General features: G+C 52.4%; 2 protein-coding genes and 1 pseudogene across 3 annotated transcripts; 1 reads left to right on the top strand and 2 right to left on the bottom strand.

Moving 5' to 3' along the window:
* Positions 1–263: 263 nt before the first annotated feature.
* On the bottom strand, positions 264–7,329 carry LOC307177781 (small ribosomal subunit protein eS17-like; annotated as a pseudogene). Its single transcript has 2 exons — positions 6,784–7,329; positions 264–301 (listed from the first exon to the last, which is right to left on the bottom strand). The product of its transcript is annotated as a small ribosomal subunit protein eS17-like (transcript).
* A 4,233-nt stretch (positions 7,330–11,562) lies between these two features.
* On the top strand, positions 11,563–20,200 carry SGCA (sarcoglycan alpha; the record flags this gene model as incomplete). The annotated part of the gene is made up of 9 exons (XM_079904339.1): positions 11,563–11,614; positions 12,494–12,616; positions 12,720–12,874; positions 13,067–13,139; positions 13,482–13,680; positions 14,107–14,269; positions 15,170–15,378; positions 15,580–15,606; positions 20,020–20,200. Exons 1-9 carry the CDS (start codon positions 11,578–11,580, stop codon positions 20,198–20,200), a joined length of 1,167 nt encoding a protein of 388 aa, XP_079760465.1. The 5' UTR covers positions 11,563–11,577.
* Positions 16,317–16,841, bottom strand: LOC307177030 (histone H1.9-like; the record flags this gene model as incomplete). Its single annotated transcript, XM_079903711.1, has 1 exon — positions 16,317–16,841. The coding sequence occupies one exon, from the start codon at positions 16,839–16,841 to the stop codon at positions 16,317–16,319; it is 525 nt and encodes a 174-aa protein (XP_079759837.1).
* Positions 20,201–20,467: the final 267 nt, after the last annotated feature.

Genomic DNA, 20,467 nt, shown 5'->3' with positions numbered 1-20,467 from the left:
GCCCAGTGGACGCTCCCCACCCCGACCCCCAACAACATCTCCAGCAGCAGCTTGGAGTGGACTAGACTCGGGATGCTTGCGTCCCCCTTGTCCTGAGACTTCCAAGAGTGAAACTCTTTTAAGTACTTCGGGATGCAGGACAGTTGGAGCCAGCCCAGAGCTCGGAGGACTGAGGCTAACGAGGGGGATCGTTATTTCCTGGGCGACACCCCCTGCCAGTATTCCCGAAGAAGCTGTTATGGAGCAATGAGTGCTTTAGCGCCTCACTCCTTCCCCGGGGTCAGGCGCCAGGCCGGCTGGCCTGTGAGAGGAGTGGGGAATGGCTGTTATCTTCTCCACCCAGTCCCTGCCTGCCTGAGGCAATAATCACACCTGCAGGGAGGGTGAGGAGGGCGGTTACTTTGGGGAGGGTTACGCCCAAACTGAAGGGTTTGAACCTAATTTTCATTCCTCAGGCTGTGATCCTCAGATCCTTACTTATCTCCCAGGGTAATTTAGCCATTCTTTCTCTCCTTTTTCCTTTGTGGAGCTGCCTGATGGTCTTTGAATGGAAGTTCCTTCCTTACCTCTGACGTGGAATAGAGTGGTTCCCAAAGCTGGTGCAGGAGCCAGGCTGCCAGAGTTCAAATCCTGGCTCCACCACTTACTAGCTGTGTGACGCTGGACAAATCCCTTAGCCTCTCTGTGCTCTGATAAGGGTAAACTGAGGTGAAAGTGTGGAACACAGAAAATAGGGTGTGTGCCTTCCCCAGTTCTTGCTAAAAAGCCTGGGGGCTTCTATAGGGAGAGGTAATCTTTATTCTCCAGATAAAGCTCCTCCCTGTTTTCCCACCTACCCTCAAATCTGATGGGGGCCCTCTGATCCCAGATGCGCAGGACACGCGGCCATGGCTCACGGGCCCAGCCGCTCTGTGGCATGTGGGATCTTCCCAGACCGGGGCACGAACCCATGTCCCCTGCTTCTGCAGGCGGACTCTCAACCACTGCGCCACCAGGGAAGCCCAAGGCTTCATAGTTTTAAACACCAGGTGTTAACTGCAAAGACAGGTGATGAAGGTGATGAAGGCAGGGACAGACCTGATTTGTGATAAATCCCAAGCTCTTAGCACCCTGGGCTCACATCCAGGCTGGGTGCCAAGGCTGCCTTCTCTTCCCAGCCCTGGGGCCTTGAGACTCAGCCTCGGAAAGTGGTGTTTCCGTGGCTAGGGTCATCTGAGCAAAGACTGGCCTAGACCCCGCTCTTTGGTCGTTTTGTAGTGAGCCAGTGGCCCCTGCCCCGATCACTCTCCTTCATCTGTCCTCCTCTGCCAGGGACTTGGGCTAATCCAAGGATGCTGGAAAGGCTTGCCTATGCGTACATGTTTTATATACAGGGGAGCTCAAATCCAGGATGTCAGTGTTGAAGGGCCTTTAGCGGCCCTTGGCTGACCCCTTCCCAGGGGGAATGAGGAAGGCTGAGACTTGAAGTGGGAAGTGACTTACCAGTTTTGGAGGAAAGAGACCAGGGTTCACAAGGTCTGAACCGAGCGCTAGCTCCACCCATTTGCTGAGTGACCTTGGGCTAGTTGTTTCCTCTCCCTAAGCCCCAATTTCCTCAACTTGCTCAAATTTGAATGTCTGAGTGTGTCTCCCGAGCATAGGTGATCCTGGTTGTTTCCAATTCTGGAACAGAGCAGAACATGGGCTTTGCAGCCAGACCATCTTTGTTAGAATCTCCAACCTGCCACTGCCCAGTTAAGGGACTTCAACAAATTTCTTCATGTGTAAAATGGAGATAACAGACCAACCTCATAGTGTTGTGAGAATTAAATACATTTAGAACAGCTCCTGGCACAAAGGAGCTTGGTTGTTATTGATTACATGTATATCTGAACGTGTATGTGCACACGTGTACACGTGTGGGGAGGTACGACTGAAAGTGGGCATCGGTATTTGCATCTCCACGTGTGTCTTCATTGGACTATAGGGCCTCTTGTTTCCTTTTAAGGTCTATTATATGAAATTCTGAAATATAAGCACCCCCTGCCTGCAGCTCCTCCAAAGCTTTTGGGATCATCCCTGGAGTGAAGGTGACCTTCCTTCTCTACCTCCCAAAGTGTTTTTCATTCCTTCCTCTTAGTGTCTCAAGTTCCCCAGTGCCCCTGCAGAAAGAGTGCCCCTTGGGGTCCTCCCACAGCTGGGAGACTGGCTTGCCTGGGTCTCTCTGCTCTGCCCCGCTTTCTTTCATCCACCCTCCACGCTTCATTCTAGTGTCACTTGGAAAGTTCAGATACCTCTTAGAGATTCAGGAAGGAGACCAAGAAGGAAGAGTCAGGGTGTGTGTGTGCGCGCGTGTGTGTGTGTGTGTGTGTGTGTGTGTGTGTGTGTGTGTTGGGGGCAGGGAAGGGTTAGGACAGAGGAAAGATTTCTCCAAATCATCAGTTGCTTTAAAAGAAAGCCTATATTTAGCTAAGCTTAGAGGGTTTGTAAATATGTATTTTGCAAAGCAGACAGCCATAGCCGTCGGAGCTCCAGAGATATGCAGGGAGGTCAAAGAAAAAAAAATAACTGGAAAGATTGAGCAATATTATTTTGTCATCAGCAGATTCGTAGAACTGCTCCAACTGCTATTATTACACATTCCTGTGTTTTGATGTTGGTTTCTGTTTTTCATCTGCTCTCTGGATCTGCAGTGGATGCCTGGGGAAGAGACTGGCTCTCAGAGTCACCTTCCCACCAGCCTTTGCCTCACCTGCCCAAGGTCAAAGGAGAGAGAATCCTGGCCCTGCCAGCTCCCCTCCCAACTGGTTCCACCGGGCTCGGCCAGGCTGCATGCGCCTGGCCTAGGTACTGTCTGCAAAGCCAGCTTTCAGGCTCCACACTCAATCCTTTGCACTTCAGGTGGCCTTGAGGGCGAGGGTTGGGTGACAAATGTTGCCACTTCAGGGCAGTTCTACTTTAGAGAACTCTTGTTTCTGAGAGAAAAAAAAAAAGAAAAAGAATGTGCACTTACTTTTTTACTTTTAGTTTGAAAAGTTTCTTTAAAAATAAGAAAAGTTCAGGGAATTCCATGGCAGTCCAGTGGTTAGGACTTGGTATTATCAGTGCCATGGGCTCAGGTCTGATCCCTGGTCGGGGCCAAAAAAAAAGAAAAGTTCAGAGAATCACATAACAAACAGAATTTATAAATGCTGTCAGAGACTTCCCTGGTGGTCCAGTGGTTAAGACTCCACACTCCCAATGCAGGGGGCACAGGTTCAATCCCCTTTCTCTTTTTTAAAATTAATTAATTTATTTACTTTTGGCCGTGTTGGGTCTTCGTTTCTGTGCGTGGGCTTTCTCTAGTTGCGGAGAGCGGGGGCCACTCTTCATCGCGGTGCGCGGGTCTCTCACTATCTTGGCCTCTCTCGTTGTGGACCATGGGCTCCAGACGCGCAGGCTCAGTAGTTGTGGCTCACGGGCCCGGTTGCTCCGCAGCGTGTGGGATCTTCCCAGATCAGGGCTCGAACCCGTGTCCCCTGCATTGGCAGGCAGGTTCTCAACCACTGCGCTACCAAGCCCCAATCCCCTTTCTCTTTATCCCCAGTCCTGTTGCCCACCCTACCCACTCTCACAAATTTGGAATGCATCCTTTATAGCCCATAATTTTAAAAATTAATTAACTAATTAATATTTTGGCTGCGTTGGGTCTACGTTGCTGCACGCGGGCTTCCTCTAGTTGTGGCGAGCAGGGGCTACCATTGCGGTGCGCGAGCTTCTCATTGCGATGGCTTCTCTTGTTGCAGAGCACCGGCTCTAGGCGCGCGGGCTTTAGTAGTTGTGGCACGCGGGCTTAGTTGCTCTGCGGCATGTGGGATCTTCCCGGACCAGGGCTCAAACCCGTGTCCCCTGCATTGGCAGGCGGATTCTTTTTCTTTTTTTTTGCAGTATGCGGGCCTCTCACTGCCGTGGCCTCTCCCGTCGCGGAGCACAGGCTCCGGACGCGCAGGCCCAGCGGCCATGGCTCACGGGCCCAGCCGCTCCGCGGTATGCGGGATCCTCCCGGACCGGGGCACGAACCCGCGTCCCCCTGCACCGGCAGGCGGACTCCCAACCACTGCGCCACCAGGGAAGCCCGGCAGGCGGATTCTTAACCACTGCGCCGCCAGGGAAGTCCCTAGCCCATAATTCTTAAATTACCATTTTTAATTGTCAGATATACATAACATAAAATTTACTATTTTAACCATTTTAAGTGTACAGTTCATTGGCATTAAGTACACTTGCCTTGTTATGCAACCATCGCCATTATCCATCTCCAGAACTTTTTCATCTTTCCAAACTGAAACTCTCTACCCACTAAACAATAACTCCCCAGGCCCCACCCCCGAGCCCCTGGCAACCACCATTCTACTTCCTGTCTCTATGAATTTGACTACTCTAGGTACAGCATATAAATGGAATCATACCGTATTTGTCCCTTTGTGACTAGTTTATTTCGAATAGCAGGATGTCCTCAAGATTCACCCACGTTGTAACATATGTCAGAATTTCCTTACCTTTTAAGTCTAGCCCATAATTTCATACTTTCCCTACACATTTAAGTATTCATAAAGCAGCGTATGGTAATGTTTTCTGTATTATTAAAATGTATATAATGACCATCATGCTGTGTGTATCATTTTGCGTCTTTTTTTCACTTGAGGTGTTTTCCACGATGCAGCCACATTAATATATGTGGCTTTGGTTCATTCATATTAACTTCTGTTTTCTATTTCATCATATGAATAAGCCACAACTTATTCATCAGTTCCTCTACTCATGGGCCTTTTAGTTGTTTCTGTGTTTTGCTGTTATAAGCAGGGCTGCGATGAACACCCCTGTGCTTGTCTAACCCATCTCTGGAGTGCACAGCTCGGAGCAGGAAGCCAGGGTTGCAGGCACCCTGTCACCTAGACTAGTACTGCCAAGCTGCTCTCTAAGCCAGTTTATGCTTTCACCACCAGCATTTGTACAAGATGTCCTATCTGACCACATCCTTGCCAACATCTGCTCTTGTTAGACTTTCTATTTTTGCCAATCTGATGGGTGTGAAGTGGTATCTCATTTGAATCTGCATTCCCTGCCTCTGAGGTAGAGCATCTTATCATGCTTATTGGCCATCTGGGTTTCCTCCAGGCAAATTGCTTACGTCCACATCCTTTGCTCTCCAGTGCAGCTGTTGATACAAGTTACAGAAAGCCCAACTAGAAGTGGTTTAAGCAAAAAAGGGAATTTTAGTATCTCACATAACAAGGAGTCCCAGGTTTGGTTCATTTAGAGACTCAACTATGACATCAAGGAAGAGGTTCTTTCCATCTTTCTATAAGACCCTCCTCATGTTGGTTTGCTTCCTAGACTGGCCCCACCATGGTCCATGATGGCTGCCTCAGCTCCGGGCGTCTCATGCAGACAACAGTGTCCAGAGGCAGAAGAAAGTGGATGCTTTCTTCTCAGTGTCTTTTTCCTAGAGGCCCACAGGAGCTCTTCCTTCTGGTCTCAGTGGACAGAACTGCATCCAGGTCCACACCTAAACTAATCGTTGACCAGAAGAACTGTATTATCATGCTCTATTTAGACCAATCACTGTTCACCTGATGCAGATGGGAAAGGCCCAGCCTCACCCAAAGCCTAGACCCCTGACTTTTGAATCAGGATTCTGTTAGCAAGGAATAAGGGAAAGACTGCCCTTTGGGATGGCACTCAAAAGTTCTGTGCTTGCTTTATTGATTTGTAGGAGCTCTTTACATATCCTGGATACTAACTTTTTATCTGCTTTATGTGCTGCCGATATTATCACCTAGGCTGTTGCTTGTCTTTTAACTTTGTTTATAACGTCATTTTCATAGAAGAAATCTTTTTTTTTTTTGGTGATGTAATGAAATCAATCTTTTGTGAGTTGTGTCTCTCATCTAAGAAAACTTTTCCTGCTCTGAGATCTCCTACATTTTCTTCTAATTATTTTAAAGTTTTGTTTCTCACTTTTAGGTCTTTAATCCATCTGGAATTAATATTTATGGATGAAAAGTCAACTGTCACAACACTTTTTATTGAGTTGCCTATTCTCTCTCATTACATTGCAATGCCACTGCCATCATAAATCACATTTCCACATATGCTTGGATCTGTTTCTGGGCACTCTATTCTATTGATCTCTTTGTCTAGCCCAGCACCAATACCACATTGTTTTAATTACTATCGCTTTCAAATAAGTCTTCGTTTCAGAATTGTCTAGTCTATTCTTGGTCCTCTGCTCTCCCATATGAATTTTAGAATCATTGCTTAGCTCTTTGAAAAATCCTGTTGGAATATTCAGCGGACTTGCCTTGAATCGACATATTTTTATGGAGAGAACTGTCTTAGTGACATTGAGGCTTCTCATCCCTAAACTTAATACATCTCTCAATTTATTCTTTTTTTAGCCTATAGTTTTTATGGTTTTATAGCCTATAGTTTTTCTTCACAAATATCTTCAGATATCTTTTCTAATATTTTTCTGGGTTCTGTACAATTTTAATTTTATTGTGAATTATTTCTTTTTAAAAAGATATTACAGTTTCTAATAAATTATTGCTTGTGTATAGAAACACTGCTGAATTTTGTATTTTATTTGTATTTGGATGTTAAACTTTGTCCAGCAACCTTGCTGATCTCTCTTAATAGCTCTGACAACATGCCTATGGAATCTCTTGGGTTTTCTATATAATCATACCATCTGCAAAAAAAAGTCTGAGTCTTTTTTTCCTTTTTTTTTTTTGGTCCCAAGGTTTACGGTGAAAATATTACAGCACAGCAGAGTCAACTGGCTCCATGGTGTTTTGAAATTCAGCCCAGCTGTGGGCTGAGTGACCTGCAGGTTGGACAGATTGCCAAAGTTCAAGAGCTTCAGCATTTCCTTAGTGTCAGGATCTACTTCAATGATCTCCTGATCCAGGGCTGAGACCTCAGGCACATAATTCTCTCTCCTCCTGCAGCTTAATGGAGACACTTCTCACTGGGCCTCTCTGAAACTGCTTCATCAGATGTGTGACATAGCCTGCTTTCTCCCTGCGAAGCTTCTTGCTGGGAATAATGGCCACCTCCTCGCACACACGCTTGTTGGTGCAGAATTCGTTGCCCAGGAACTTGTATTATTTCTCATTGACGACCCGGGCCACCTTCTTCACGGTTTTGGTGTGAACGTGGCCCATGTTGGCAGGTCCTTGGTAAAAGAGTGAGATTTTGTTTCTTTTATTTCCTAATCCTCTATCGCTGAGTGGTAGCTTCTAACTGACCTCTCCCAGCTCCTGGGCTGTGCCAGTGGGCTGGCCCTGGGCGGCTGCTGCCTTGCACTGTTATAAATAAAAGACCCCTTACTCTCTCCAGAGCTTTACAGTTTACAAAGCACTTTTTCTTCCGTTATCTCGTGGACCCATATTGCCCCCACTTTACAGAAAGGGAAGGGCTGTAAGCTCCAAGTGCAGCAATCGAGCTGTGCGGAACACTGCGCTGTGAAGCCTCAGACAGTCCCCCTCCTTCTGTGTTTCTCCTCTAAGCTAAAAAGTTTGGCCAGGGATGGTCTCTGGCATGCTCAGACTCATGATTGATAGCTTTGGGCGGCCACGAGGCTCAAGGAACCCCTCTGAAGACTGAAGTTCACCGATAAAAGGGGGGTAAGATTCTGGGTACACTTAGGTCCTCAGGCTGGTGTCCCCAAACGTCGTGGGGGTGGGGAAAAATGGAAGTGTTTCAAGTCGGAGAAATGATATAAATGATGGAGAGAGTGGGAAACAGGGCATTGTCTCCAGTGCCCTGCCTCCTCGCGGGTTCTCCCTGTTTGGAAGAACATCCTCCGGACCCGGAAGGGGAGGACGAGCAAGGGCTAGAGGCCGTGGGTCCCCTCTTCCGTCGCCCCCTCTAGCCGCCGAGCTTAGCAAGCACCTCTGACGCGTATCCGTAGCCTGGGGCGGGGCTCTCTGTTGCCATTCCGACGGGCCACCCGGCTCGGGCCCCATAATGCGCAGGCGCAAGTCCGGGCCTGAACTGGCGAATGCGCCCTCTCGTGGCAGACCGTCAGATCGCACCCTTTGTTATAGTGCTGGAGGCGGCGAAGAGGATGCAGGAGAAAGATGTGGGTGGAGTCTGGGAGGCAGATGCGACAGTCAGATCACAATGACAAGAATCCCTTTCCTTTGTCCCTCATGCCAACATCTAACCCTCCGTTTTAGATGCAGATGAAGAAAATATGGCTCTCAGAGATCAAGAAACAGGTTCATAGAGACGGAAGTGGAATGAGAGAGTTGGGGAGATGATATATTATTCAATCAATCATTCATTTATTCAGCAAACATTCATTGAGATGGGGAGAGACAGGGACAAAGGACCCAAGGGATTAAACTGAGACACTGACGGGCCAAGATGGGGCAGAAAGCTGGGGAGACAGGTGCGGAAGGCAAAGCAGCAGGGACAGAGAATCAGCTAGCTGAGGTCAGGGCTGGAGTAGCAGGAGTAAAGCAGAGGCATGGGAACCTGGGCTGGGCTTTTGGAGACAAGGCTGAGAAAAACCCAGGTGCAGAACTGACCCTCCAGTTCACCTAGATGGGTGCTTCAGCTGGATAGGACAAAATCAGGAGCTCAAGATGGGCTCCTATGACCACCTATGAAGTGGTCTTGCCAAAGAAAGTGGAATATACACCTGATCAGGACTCTCGATCCAACTACAATTTACAAGAAAAAACAATGTCCAGGAGATACAATTTATAAGAAGTACAGAGGTCAGAGGAATATTTTAAAGAACACAGTAGAGATGCAATCAGCAAAATCCAGACTGGGAAATTACATGACAAATGACCTGGTTACCCCAAGGGCAGAGAGAGACAGAGAGTTAGTTGGAGGGAGACTCCAAAGATTTAAAGAGATTTCAAAGAGACTTATCGATCAGTTGCAATGTGTGCATCTTATATAGATCCTGATTCAAACAAGTACATTGTAAAAAAAAAAAAAAGACATTTATGAGAAATTGGAAAGTTGAGCACTATAGATCTGATATTAAGGAATTATTATTAACCTTATGGTAAAATAATGTCATTGGGTAGTTTAATTGTGATTATATTTTTAAAAAGTCATTATCTTTCAAAGATTCACACTGAAATATTGACAGAGGAAATTAACTGGGAGGGCTCTAGATGAAATGAGATTGGCCATAAGTTGATCATTGTTGAAGCTGGCTGATTGATATACGGGGGCTCATTGTATTATTCTATATATTTTAGTTTTATTTTAAAATTTCCAGAATAGGTTTAAAGACCCTGTGACACCCGCCCACCACCACCACCACCCTTAAGCCTCAAGGAACGGAAGGCACTCAATCTGTTATAGCAGCAGATTGCAATCCAGACAGCTCTGAGGTGGGGAGGTCATCTGTGGGGCAGAGGAGACTTTCAAGGGACTTCCAGCTGCCTCCTGGCCCAGTCCCTGGTTCCCTTGATTTTGGGGAGAGAGCGAAGGATCAGTAAGAAAGGCTGGCCTCAGTGGGCCTGGTGGCACTGGGTTCGGGCAATGCCACCTTAAGACAGCTGAGGGTGTGATTGGGTGGCTCTAAAAATAGCAGGAGAGGCAGCAGCCAGGGAGGGAGGGAATCACATGGAGCCACTGAGGGGCTGAGGCCTGGGCAGCTAGCCAGGCTCTGGCACCTCTGCCTGCTCCCCCAGAGCCCTCTGACTTTCCTCTGCCTCCTTTCTTCCTCTTGCCCTCCATCTCTGAGAAGGCAGAGAGGTACCAAGGTGACTCTGGGACATACCCTGCCCTGTCTGAGAGCCTAAGTGGACACTCATTCTGGAATTTGCTGGCTATCCAAGGACAGGTGGGATGGTCATGTGGGGAGAGACAGGAAGGGACAAGGACTGAGTAACATGCCCACCGGTCACCCCAATCTTCAGGCCAACACCCTCCCTCTCAGGCTGACTCAGGGCAGGTCCCAGATGTCCTTGCCTGGGGCATTCGCCTATGGCGATGAGGTGGCAACCCCCTATGTCTCAAGGCCCAGGAAGAATGCTCACACAGGTACCAAGGATTTTGGAACGCTGGGACCCACAGTCCCCTGCCTCCTTCTCAGGGCATCTGGGGAGAGTGCCCCTCTGCTTGTTCTGAATGGGTGGTCCAGGGAAAGAAGGGCACACCGCTTCCATCACACCTGTACTGAGATCCTTCGGCAGACGCAGGAAGGAAGGGGAATTGGTACCCCACCGGCAAGGACGTTGGCGGCATCCTGGACTGAGTCAGGCACCGGGCTGAGGTCTTTACATGCATTCAGCTGTCTATAGTGTGGCCTCAGGAAAGTTATACACCCTTCATGCCTCAGTTTTCTCATCTGTAAAATGGGGACAAAGATAATACCTGCTTCATGGAACGGCCGTGGGGATGGGATGAGTTACTATATGTAAATCTATGTAAAACCTTCAGCACAGTAGCAGGCAGAGGGCAGCTGTCATCACCTGCTGACGTGAGAGCTCCACCTGAGTAGGGGCTGCTCATCTCTGCCCCCTCAGTGCCTGGCACATAGCAGGTGCTCTGTAATATGCGCTCAATTCACGATTTTGTGGATTCCTCACAAGGACACCCGGAGGAGAGCACTGTTCTTGCCACTTTGTAGTCGTGGAAACAGAGCCTAGGGAGGGCAGATGATTTTTCAAGGCCATATTCTCCAGTGAATGGGTCAAGGTGGGATTCATGTCCAGGCCTGCAGGCCTCCTTTACTCCCTGTCTCTGCCTGGTTGGTTCTGTCCAAGGCTCTCTCTCTTCCCGGACCTGGGGGGCATGCTGGGGGTGCCTAGTCTGAGGAGAGGGCTGGGTGAATGGGTGCCCTCACGTGCTGTTCATGAAGCTGTCACCTCGCCCCCTACACCTACTAGTTGCCAGGCCCTGGGCTAGGTCCAGGGATGCAAAGATCATGAGATCCCAGGCCACCCCGCAACACTGTGTGGTTGGCTGTGCCACACAGGAGGGAGGACAGAAAGGCTTCAGAGAGGAGAGGATGCCTGTGCTGCGTCTTGCAAGGTGAGTAGAAGGTAGGATGAAAGGTAGGATTAGGGCAGGAAGGGAGCTCCAGGCAGAGGGAAGAGCTCGTGCAAAGGGGTGTATACTCAGGAGAGATGATCAGGTTGTGCGGCAGCAGAGGGAGGCAGGGCAGAAGCCTGGGGTAGTGTGTGTGTGCGGGGAGGGGGTAAGGAGGAAGAGAGGGGATTTTGGACAGGATGGCCAGGTACAGGCAGGGCCTGAAAGCCATCAGCCGCTGCGGAGCTCAGGGCGATGGAAGCCATTAGGGTTTTAAGGGGGGCCTCAGGCAGTCAGGTTGATGGTTTAGAAAATATACTCTGGCCCTAGGAAGGGGATGATTGGAGGGCCCTCATCCTGTGAGGAGGGTGTCCACCCTAGATTTAGTGCCTGCTCTGGGTGGGGAAGGGGAGGGTCCCGCTGGCTGAAGCCGGGCCCAGCTGCTCTGGGACATCTTCCCGTCCTTCCCCCTCCCTCCTCCCTCCTCCCTCCTCCCTGCTCCCTGCTCCTGTCTCTGTCACTCACAGGCAGGGCCAGGTTGGGACAGCCATGGCAGCAGTGCTAATCTGGATTTCTCTCCTTGTGGGTAAGTTGGGGTCTTCTTCAGGGGAGAGGTCCAGGTTGGGGGGGAGGTGAGAAGTTCCTCAGGGGAGGGGTTGGGGGTCGGGGTGAGGCAAGGGCCACAGGGACTTTGGGGTGTAAATTCCACAGCCCATGGGGCTCTAGGGAACTGGGGCTGGGAGCTGCGATATGGGGTGCTGGCTGGGAACTCTGAGGGGCAAGGTGTCCTAGGCTAGGCTGGGCCTAACTGCACAGGCCCAGAGTGCCATGGGCCCTTTAATGGGCTGGCTTCTTTCTGGGTCCAGGCTAAATTTGGCCCTGGGAGAGTGTGAGGGTCACTGGGGCAGGTCCTCTCCCTGGGGCTCTGGGCTCAGGCTCCCCTTTGCTCAGCTCCTAGTGGCCTCCAGTGTGGGCCCTCTCCCCTCTGTATATTAGGGGAGGTGGGTGGAGGCCCCAGAATGGCTACCTGCCTCCTCTGAGGGGTCCTTACCTCTCCCTCCCTCCTACCCCCTCCAGCCTCCCACAGTCAGCTTGGGGGTCTTTTCCAAGTGCTCTTAACCCACACACACACTTGCACACACAGACACACACTCACACACCCCACACCCCTTTCAGCCAGACATCAGTTCCTGCCCATTGTGACCCTCAATGGAGGCCCAAAATGAGGAGTGAGGGGCTTCCGTGAATCCAAAGCAAACTAAGGTCTGGGTCTTGTCACTGATTAAAGTGTGCGGCACAGCCAGGGCCCCAACCCATCCTGCCTGGGAGCCAGCAAATCCATCTGCCTCCTCTCACACATGTCTCCACTCCCTCAGGGCCACTAGGGGCTGGTGGAAAAGGGGACCTTATTCCCTGGCCAGGACTGAGGCTGGGCCGTGTGTCTGGGGGTCGTGGGTCCCCACAGGTCTCCTGGCAGGGCTGGGGCGCACCGAGGCCCAGCAGACCACCCTGCACCCGCTCGTGGGCCGCGTCTTTGTACACACCCTGGATCGCGAAAACTTCCTGCACCTTCCTGAGCTCGTCGTCTGTGAGAGGGGCCTGAGGGGCACCGGGGTGGGCTGGGGGCGCCTGGCCCAGGGCTGGTGAAGGCTCCTCTTGTGTCTCCAATCCCCTCTCCTCCCTTCCGCCAGCTGTCCCAGCCACCGTCCCTATCACCTACCACGCCCACCTCCAGGGACACCCAGACCTGCCCAGGTGGCTCCGCTACGCCCAGCGCGGCCCCCACCAGCCTGGCTTTCTCTATGGCGCCCCCACCCCAGCAGATCGCGGACGCCAGGTCATCGAGGTACCAGTAGGGGCCCCAGTGGGCTGTGTCGCTTGCAACAGGGACCCGGCGTTCACTCATCTACGTGACTCACATGCCTCTAATTTGGTGGGCTATCTCAGTCTTCTCCCGCCAGGCCCAGCCGCACCGCCCGGGGTTAGGGGTTAGGTTCTCTCCTAACCCCACCTCTCAGCCCTCTACCCCATCCTCCAGGTCACAGCCTACAATCGGGACAGCTTTGACACCACCCGGCATAGGCTGGTGCTGTTGATTGGAGACCCAGAAGGTACCGCCAGCCCCGCCCCACCCCTACCCCACCAATGCCAGTCTTGGGGGATCTCCCCTGGAAGGCGGGTGTAGAGTGAGTAGTGGGGAGCAGGGCACCCTGGAAAGACTCTGGAGTTGTATTCTCGGCCGCTCTGCTGATAGACGGTGGAGGCTTGGGTGAGTAATTGAGGCTGTGGGTGTGGAGGAAGGGCGTTTGAGGTCTGTGATATAGGGGGTATTAGGGAGGAAGGAAGGGAGCTGAGGGGACACGGGGACCAGCTTGGATGGGGGGAGGCTTAGGAAGGATCCACGCAGGGCTGGGGGCTGGGTGCGGCCTAAGGTGCCCACCTGGCCCTCCCAGGCCCCCTGCTACCATACCAGGCTGAGTTCCTGGTGCGCAGCCATGATGTAGAGGAGGTGCTGCCCTCGACACCTGCCGGCCGTTTCCTCACAGCCTTGGGGGGGCTCTGGGAGCCAGGGGAACTCCAGCTGCTCAACATCACCTCTGCCTTGGACCGTGGGGGCCGAGTTCCCCTTCCTATCGAGGGCCGCAAGGAAGGGTAGGCATGCAGCCCAGGAGGACTTCCTGGAGGAGGGGGCAGCTTGCCTTTTGTCTAGGCGGTGGGCATAGAACATGGGTCTCCCTAACTTCCAAGTGGGGCTTTACCACTTGCACGCTCACCGTGCGCATCTTTACTTCCCAGCATCACATCACTGTCCACTTCCTTCTGGCCACCCCCTCATCTCCTCCCTCTTGCCCTTCCTGGGCCCAAACCCTAGTTACCCTGAACTCTGCACTTCCTGGTGCCCATAAGGACATGATAGATCCATCCATCAAAGGACATTCCTGGGGGCCAAGGCCCCAGAAGATGGGTGCTCTGTGTACTCTCACCATAACCCCAGATCTCAGGGTGACCATAACCCTCAAATCTCCAGTGCCCAGTGATACCCCCAATTTTCTGATAGTGGTTTCTGTCTGGGCCCAGGGTATACATCAAGGTGGGCTCTTCCTCACCCTTCTCCACCTGCCTGAAGATGGTGGCATCCCCGGACAGCCAAGCTCGCTGTGCCCAGGGCCAGCCTCCACTGCTGTCCTGCTATGACACCTTGGCACCTCACTTCCGAGTTGACTGGTGCAACGTGTTGTTGGTGAGGAGGGACCCTGGTTCTAGGGGTGGGGGCGGGGCATGGCCCCCATCACGGTCTCCTCCATCCCCATCCCATCCCATTTCCGTTTCTTCAATTATCTACTCGCGCGCGTGCGCACACACATGTTCTACCTTCTTCCACAAGAGGGCAACAGAGCCCATGATCCAGACAAGGGATCACCCGCTCCTGGAGCCCCAGCTGTGCCCAACGGAACAGCTAGAACAATCACTCCCGCAGGATGGTTCCAAACTCCTTTCTCCACCTGGGGCCTCTGTGTGACAGCTCTATTTTCCTCTAAGGTGTCACAGCAAATTGGCCTAAAATAAGGGACAGATAGCTCTCACCCCCATGTTATAAACCAAAGATGCTCACTACTGCTCTTTGGGATATTGAGCTGAGGGGTCTAGGGTCCCTAGAGACCTTATTCCCAGGGCTAGGAACCCTTCCTGTGACTTGACCGACAGCACAGGCAGGAACTGGTAATCAACATTCTTGAGCACCTGCCATGGGCAATGCACTATGCAATCAACATGTTTTATCCTCACAACCACCCAGGAGACAGGTACCACTATTAGCGTCCCTACTTTACAGATGAGAAAACCGAGGCACCTAGGGGTAAGTCATTGCAGCATAGCACTTGTCTGAAACAGGATTCGAACCCAGGCAGTCAGACATGAGAGCTGTGCTCTAACCGTTGTGCGGTCCTGCCTCTCCTAGAATTTCTTTCCTGGCACCTAGAGCAGTGCTTGTTCTGCTCGGTCACATGAGCTGGGGGAGGCCAGGCAGGAGGAATCCCTGCAGTTGCATGGAGCAGGTTGGCCCCAGAACTCCTGCCCTGCGCCCTGAGGTTCTCTGTGTCTGGCCATCCACTCCTGGGTCAGCCCTGGGCTCTCTGAGCAGGTGGACAAGTCAGTGCCAGAGCCGGCAGACGAGGTACCCACGCCAGGTGATGGGATCCTGGAGCACGACCCGTTCTTCTGCCCACCCACCGAGGCCACAGCCCGAGAATTCCTGACCGACGCACTGGTCACCCTCCTGGTGCCCCTGCTGGTGGCCCTACTGCTCACCCTGCTCCTGGCCTACGTTATGTGCTGCCGGCGGGAGGGACGGTGAGTGTGGGGGCTGAGGGCAGGGAGGGCACTGGGGCTGGTGCTCACGTTGTGGGATTCCTTGTGGCACTGGTGCCACGTGGGGACCCAGATCCCTCAGGGAGCAGAGTCCTCAGCCAGGAAGGGAGGAAGGGCCCCTTGCCTGGCCTGGCACCGGGAGGGGTTGTGGATAATAGCTAATCCCCTCCCTTATTTTTCCAGGTTGAAGAGAGACCTGGCCACCTCTGAGTGAGTAGGGGAAATCTGGGGGCTGGGTGGGAGGTCTCCTAGACTAGCAGGCTGGACCCTCCAACCTCCATGAGCAGCAGACAAACCAAATTACTCTGGGATGATGAAGCTACCCTCGGCCTGTGCGCTCCAGCCCTCGGCCGGTTGGGCGCTGGGCCCGACCTGTCCTGGCTTGGTTTTCTCATTTTCTGGTCTCCATGGAGGAGCCTAAAGTGGGACAGGAGAGGGGACCTAGCCAAGCTTCAGGGATCTGCTGCCACCCTGGGAGAAAGGGCTTGAGAAGCAACTTTAGAAAGCAACTTAAAAGGCTTCCAGCGCGCGCGCGCGCGCACGCACACACACACACACACACAACCACGGTTCGCTGGGAGTCAGACACTTGGGTTCTAGGCTGCTTTCTGCCACACAGTTACTGTGACTCTTTCTGGCCTCAGTTTCTTCACCTGCAAGATGATGCGGTTGGACCAGCTAATATCTGGGTGCTTTCAATCCTTCCAGCCCCTCCCAAATCTATCTCACTCTTATTTTGCCCAGGTTTTCCCCACCCATGGCCTTACCTGTCCTCTGTGCCTCCAGACCTCTTTCTGTCCCTCTCCCTTGAACCCCAGAGACTCCAGGAGGCAGGTGTGAAACGTTAGGCTCCTTTTATCCCCACTGCACTGAGCCTGTGGCGGGCCTCGCAGCCCTCCCTGCTTGCCCAGCCTTCCTGGTTAACTGTGGCAGCATTTGGCCGCCCTGCGAACCCCCTTGGCGAGCTTCTTGTGCCCCTGCTTGGAGCCCATGGGCAACCGGCGCTGCCCAGGCCGGCGCTGCCCCGACTGCCACTGCCGCTGCCGTTGCCGTCTCTTTGCCTCGGGCTTGAACTTGGAGGCGTGCTTGCTGGCCATGAAGACGGAGCCTGTGGCCCCCTTGCCTGTCACCTGCTTGAGTATGCCCTTGTCCACCAGCCTCTTGAGTGCTCGCTTGAAGCGCCAGGCGCTGCGGGTCATGTAGCCGCTGGTGCCGACGGCCTTCCTCAGGGTAGCCAGGGACACGCGCTTGCGCGCCCCCTTGCTCGCCATGACCCCCAGGATCACTTTGGATATGTTGGGCTTCCGGTGGGTTTTGGAGGAGGCGTGGCACCCAGTCCCTCTCTTGCTCGGGAGTCCGGACGTGCTGGCCTGCTGGACTGCACCCAGGGCACTGTTTGAGGCCAAGGGCCCAGATGGGGGTGGCAGCGAAGTGTCTTTCTTCATCTCTTCCTGGGGCCCGTGAAGGGAACTGGGTGCGAGGACCTCCAGGATGGTGGCTGGAAGTCTCCCCTGAGTTACTCCTCGGTGGAGGAGGTGCGTCCCAGTTCCTGGTTCCCTCAGAGGCTTCCCTGTAGGGCTCTGGCCGGAGCCTTGCCCTCCCTGGGTGGCCAGAAGGAGGGCTAAGGATGGTCACCCACGCTGGCCTCAGCAGAGCTGTGCCTCAGGTGCAGAGGGTGGTAAGGTTATCCCTGTGGTGACCTCAGGGGAGCATTGTGAGGTCACCAGAATCTTGTGAGGGTCACAGGAGCCCCGTTGTTCCCCCCTGGGTGGGGCAGACGCCAGGTAGTGTGGGCATCTGACGTGCCAGGGAGCCTGGGGAGAAGGGCTGTGGCCGAGTGAGCCAAGTAGGTGGACCCACGGGGTGTGTATGTTCTCGCCAGCTGACTCTAGGGCGCCTTAACCCCCCCATTTTGACCCCACCATATAAATCCATTGGGTTAAACAATACATTTTTAGAATCGGAATTATACCAACATTTTTGAATTTTTATGGGGAATAAATGTTCCTGAGTGAACATCAATGTAATTCCTTGATCTATCTAAGTCGATTTAATTCCTTGATCAACTTTTTACACAAAGCAATGAAAAAGATTTGCTTTTTTTTCTGCTTTCATTTTTATTTGGTAGAATTTTCCCCCACTGGGATCAGTGATTTTTCTATGTAAATTTTACAAGGAGGATTTTATTTCTCAATTTGGGGGCCTGTGCCAAATTTGATGAGTGTCGTCTCCTGCCACTGCGGGGATTCTCTTCTGGCCAGTTACTTCCACCAGGTCTGCCTTTCCTGGGTCAACTTTCTAGCTCTGCTGGTGTCAGGAAACTATGCTTCCTCCATCAGTTTCGAGTCAATAACCAATTTTACCCTGTGTGTTTGCGCAAACGGTATCAGCCCTTGTTGGTTTGGATTTTGTGTTGATTTATTTCTACAAAATCCTATTTTTTTTTCTTTCTGCCTGTTCAGGTTCATTTTTCAAATGATCCAAAATTGTGATTCTGCTGCCTGTTTTTCACCTACGTCAGATTTTATTGGTCAGAACATCCTCTAGCCCAACCTCCAGCCCAATGACCCTCTCCTGTGATCTGTGTGTCAGAATCAGGGCTCAAGGGGCTGTGCGTGCATGCGTGTGTGTGTGTGTGTGTGTGTGTGTGTGTGTGGAGAGGGAGAATGCCTGCCAGTTGGTTTTTCTGCCCAAGTGCTGATGTGGAAGGACTGCGGAGGAGGGCACCGCGGGTCTGACTTCTGCTGCTGCTCTGGAAAACTGTCCGCAGAACGTTTTTCCACCTGTGTGTGTTACTAGAGTAATGAGACCCAGATGTGGGGCTGGGATTGGGGAGGAGGCCCATCAACTAAGGCCTCCCCCACCGGAGGGATCATTACCTGCCAGGCTGCCTCCGCTGCCACACGCTTCCTGCTCCCGTCCCCTCTCAGCCTCCCCTTGCCTGCTAATGGAAACTTGTGTTTTGGACAACTCTGCTTGCCAAATTCCAGACTCAATAGCTCATCTTGACCCTCCCCGGCACATTCAGTAGGAAGCTAGAAAAACTTTTCTGTAGTCTGATCTCTCAGGCTCTAGCTGGAGTCTGTGTCCATGACTTGAGACACGGGCATGGGTAGGGATCATTTCCTCCTCCCAGATTTGATCAGTAATCCAGCAGTAAGTAGGATTGCTTCCACCCTGCCTGGGGCCCCCACCCCTTTAAGAAAACCAGTTCTTATTGTCTGTACTGAAAAGTCCCTGTTGTTTGTCTGACCCAGCAACCAGGTAGTCTGGGAAAAGGTCTCCAGGCTGAGCCCACAAATGTGGGTGGGTTCATGTAACAGGGCTCGGAAACATCTTTCCACCGGAGGCCAAGTTTATCAGTGGGCCTACTACAATAAAACAGCACCAACGATAATAATAGCCATGGAAGTCTCCCCACAATAATAGCTATCTTTTGCTGCATGCTGACTAGTAGATGTAAATGTTTTTCTGCATCAACTCACTTAATTCATACAACAACTGCATTACAGTCGAGGAAATGGTGACACAGAGAGGTTAAGTAACTTACACAGGGTAACACAGCCAGTAAGCAGTGGAACTCACACTCAGACCCAAAGCAGGTTCTCATGCTTAACCACTGTGCTGCCCTACCCTACTTCTCAAAACGAACTGAAGTTGCTCCTGGACAGCAGAAAGCAAGCCCATGAGAACGTCAGATGAGAAGAAGGCTCAGCCTTCTTAGGGGAAACTGGAGCTAGAGCTCAGGTAGGACTTACTAAAGGGGGTGGTAGTCAGTCCTTTGGGCGCTGCTGGGGCTTCCAGTCCGGTGAGGGTGGGACCTCATTCCAGCCTCAAGGAGCCTTGGTCCGAAACACAGACAGGAAGCAAGACTCTGTGTGTGTCTGGAGCTAAGCAATGCTGGGGACAGCCTGGGGCAGGGTGGGAGGGGGTCAAGTTACAGAGGGAGTGGAGCCCAGGTCTGAGGGTCCAAAATATAGGCAGTCAAAGCCCAGCAGGAAAGAACTTGGGCAAATCTAGGAAAAGGTGAAGGAGGTAGATTTGCCAGACTAAGATGGGGATGACGGGGAGGGGAGGGAGGTTCGGTGCTGGGAGAGAATATTAGAAGAGGGAACTGATTGCCAGAAGGGACACAGGGGATCACCATCAGAATATAAAAACAATATAGAGCCCAGCAAACACTGGCTTCTGGTAATAAATACCACTGTAGGTATCTATTCATGTCTTAGTATCTTAGGAACTCTTACCATGTGCCAGGCACTTTTCTAAACACCCAGCCTGCATTTTCTCATTTCATCTCCAAAACAATCCTAGGAGGTAGGTTCTATTATTATCCCCATTTTACAGTTGAGGAAACTGAAGCACAGAGTGGTTAAGCAACTTTCAAAGGACACACAGCTTTGAATCCAGGATGTCTGCACCCAGACCCCATGCCTCAGCCACTGGACACTAAGCTGACACCATAGAACTTCCTGTTTGTCCTCCCCCACCCATCCCGTGTGTGTCTCCCCACACATTGTAGGTGGGGAAGACTTCAGGGTGGCTCAGAGATAATGCCAGGCTGGACCCCAAAGTGGGTGCTGACTCCCAGAGCTGATGATTCTGCTGGCCCTGTGTCCCCAGTATCCAGATGGTCCACCATTGCACCATCCGTGGGAATACAGAGGAGCTGCGACAGATGGCAGCTAGCCGAGAGGTGCCCCGGCCACTCTCAACCCTGCCCATGTTCAATGTGCGCACAGGCGAGCGGCTGCCCCCGCAAGTGGACAGCGCCCGGGTGCCCCTCATCCTGGACCAGCACTGAGGGCCCACACAGGTGGGTCCGGCTGGGCAGTGCCAGCCTCTTTTCTGGGAGTAAGGTGGCCTCCGTCTCAAGGCTGGGGCAGGTGAGGGGGGCGGATGGGAAAGGGCACACAGACCTGTCTGCCCCTCCGAGGCAGTGGTGGGGGGTGCTCAGCAGTGCCAGGTGTGTGGGCCCCAGTGCCAAGCACTTGGACTCAGAGGGTCAGGGTGGGGAAGGCAGGAGAACCGGGGCCTGGTCCTCGCAGACCCCCACCCTCTCTTCTCTTTG

This window comes from Stenella coeruleoalba (assembly GCF_951394435.1).
Source record: "Stenella coeruleoalba genome assembly, chromosome: 19".
NCBI lineage: Eukaryota > Metazoa > Chordata > Mammalia > Artiodactyla > Delphinidae > Stenella > Stenella coeruleoalba.
Note: the sequence above shows the minus strand (reverse complement) of the source record. Positions and strands in the feature narration are given on the sequence as shown.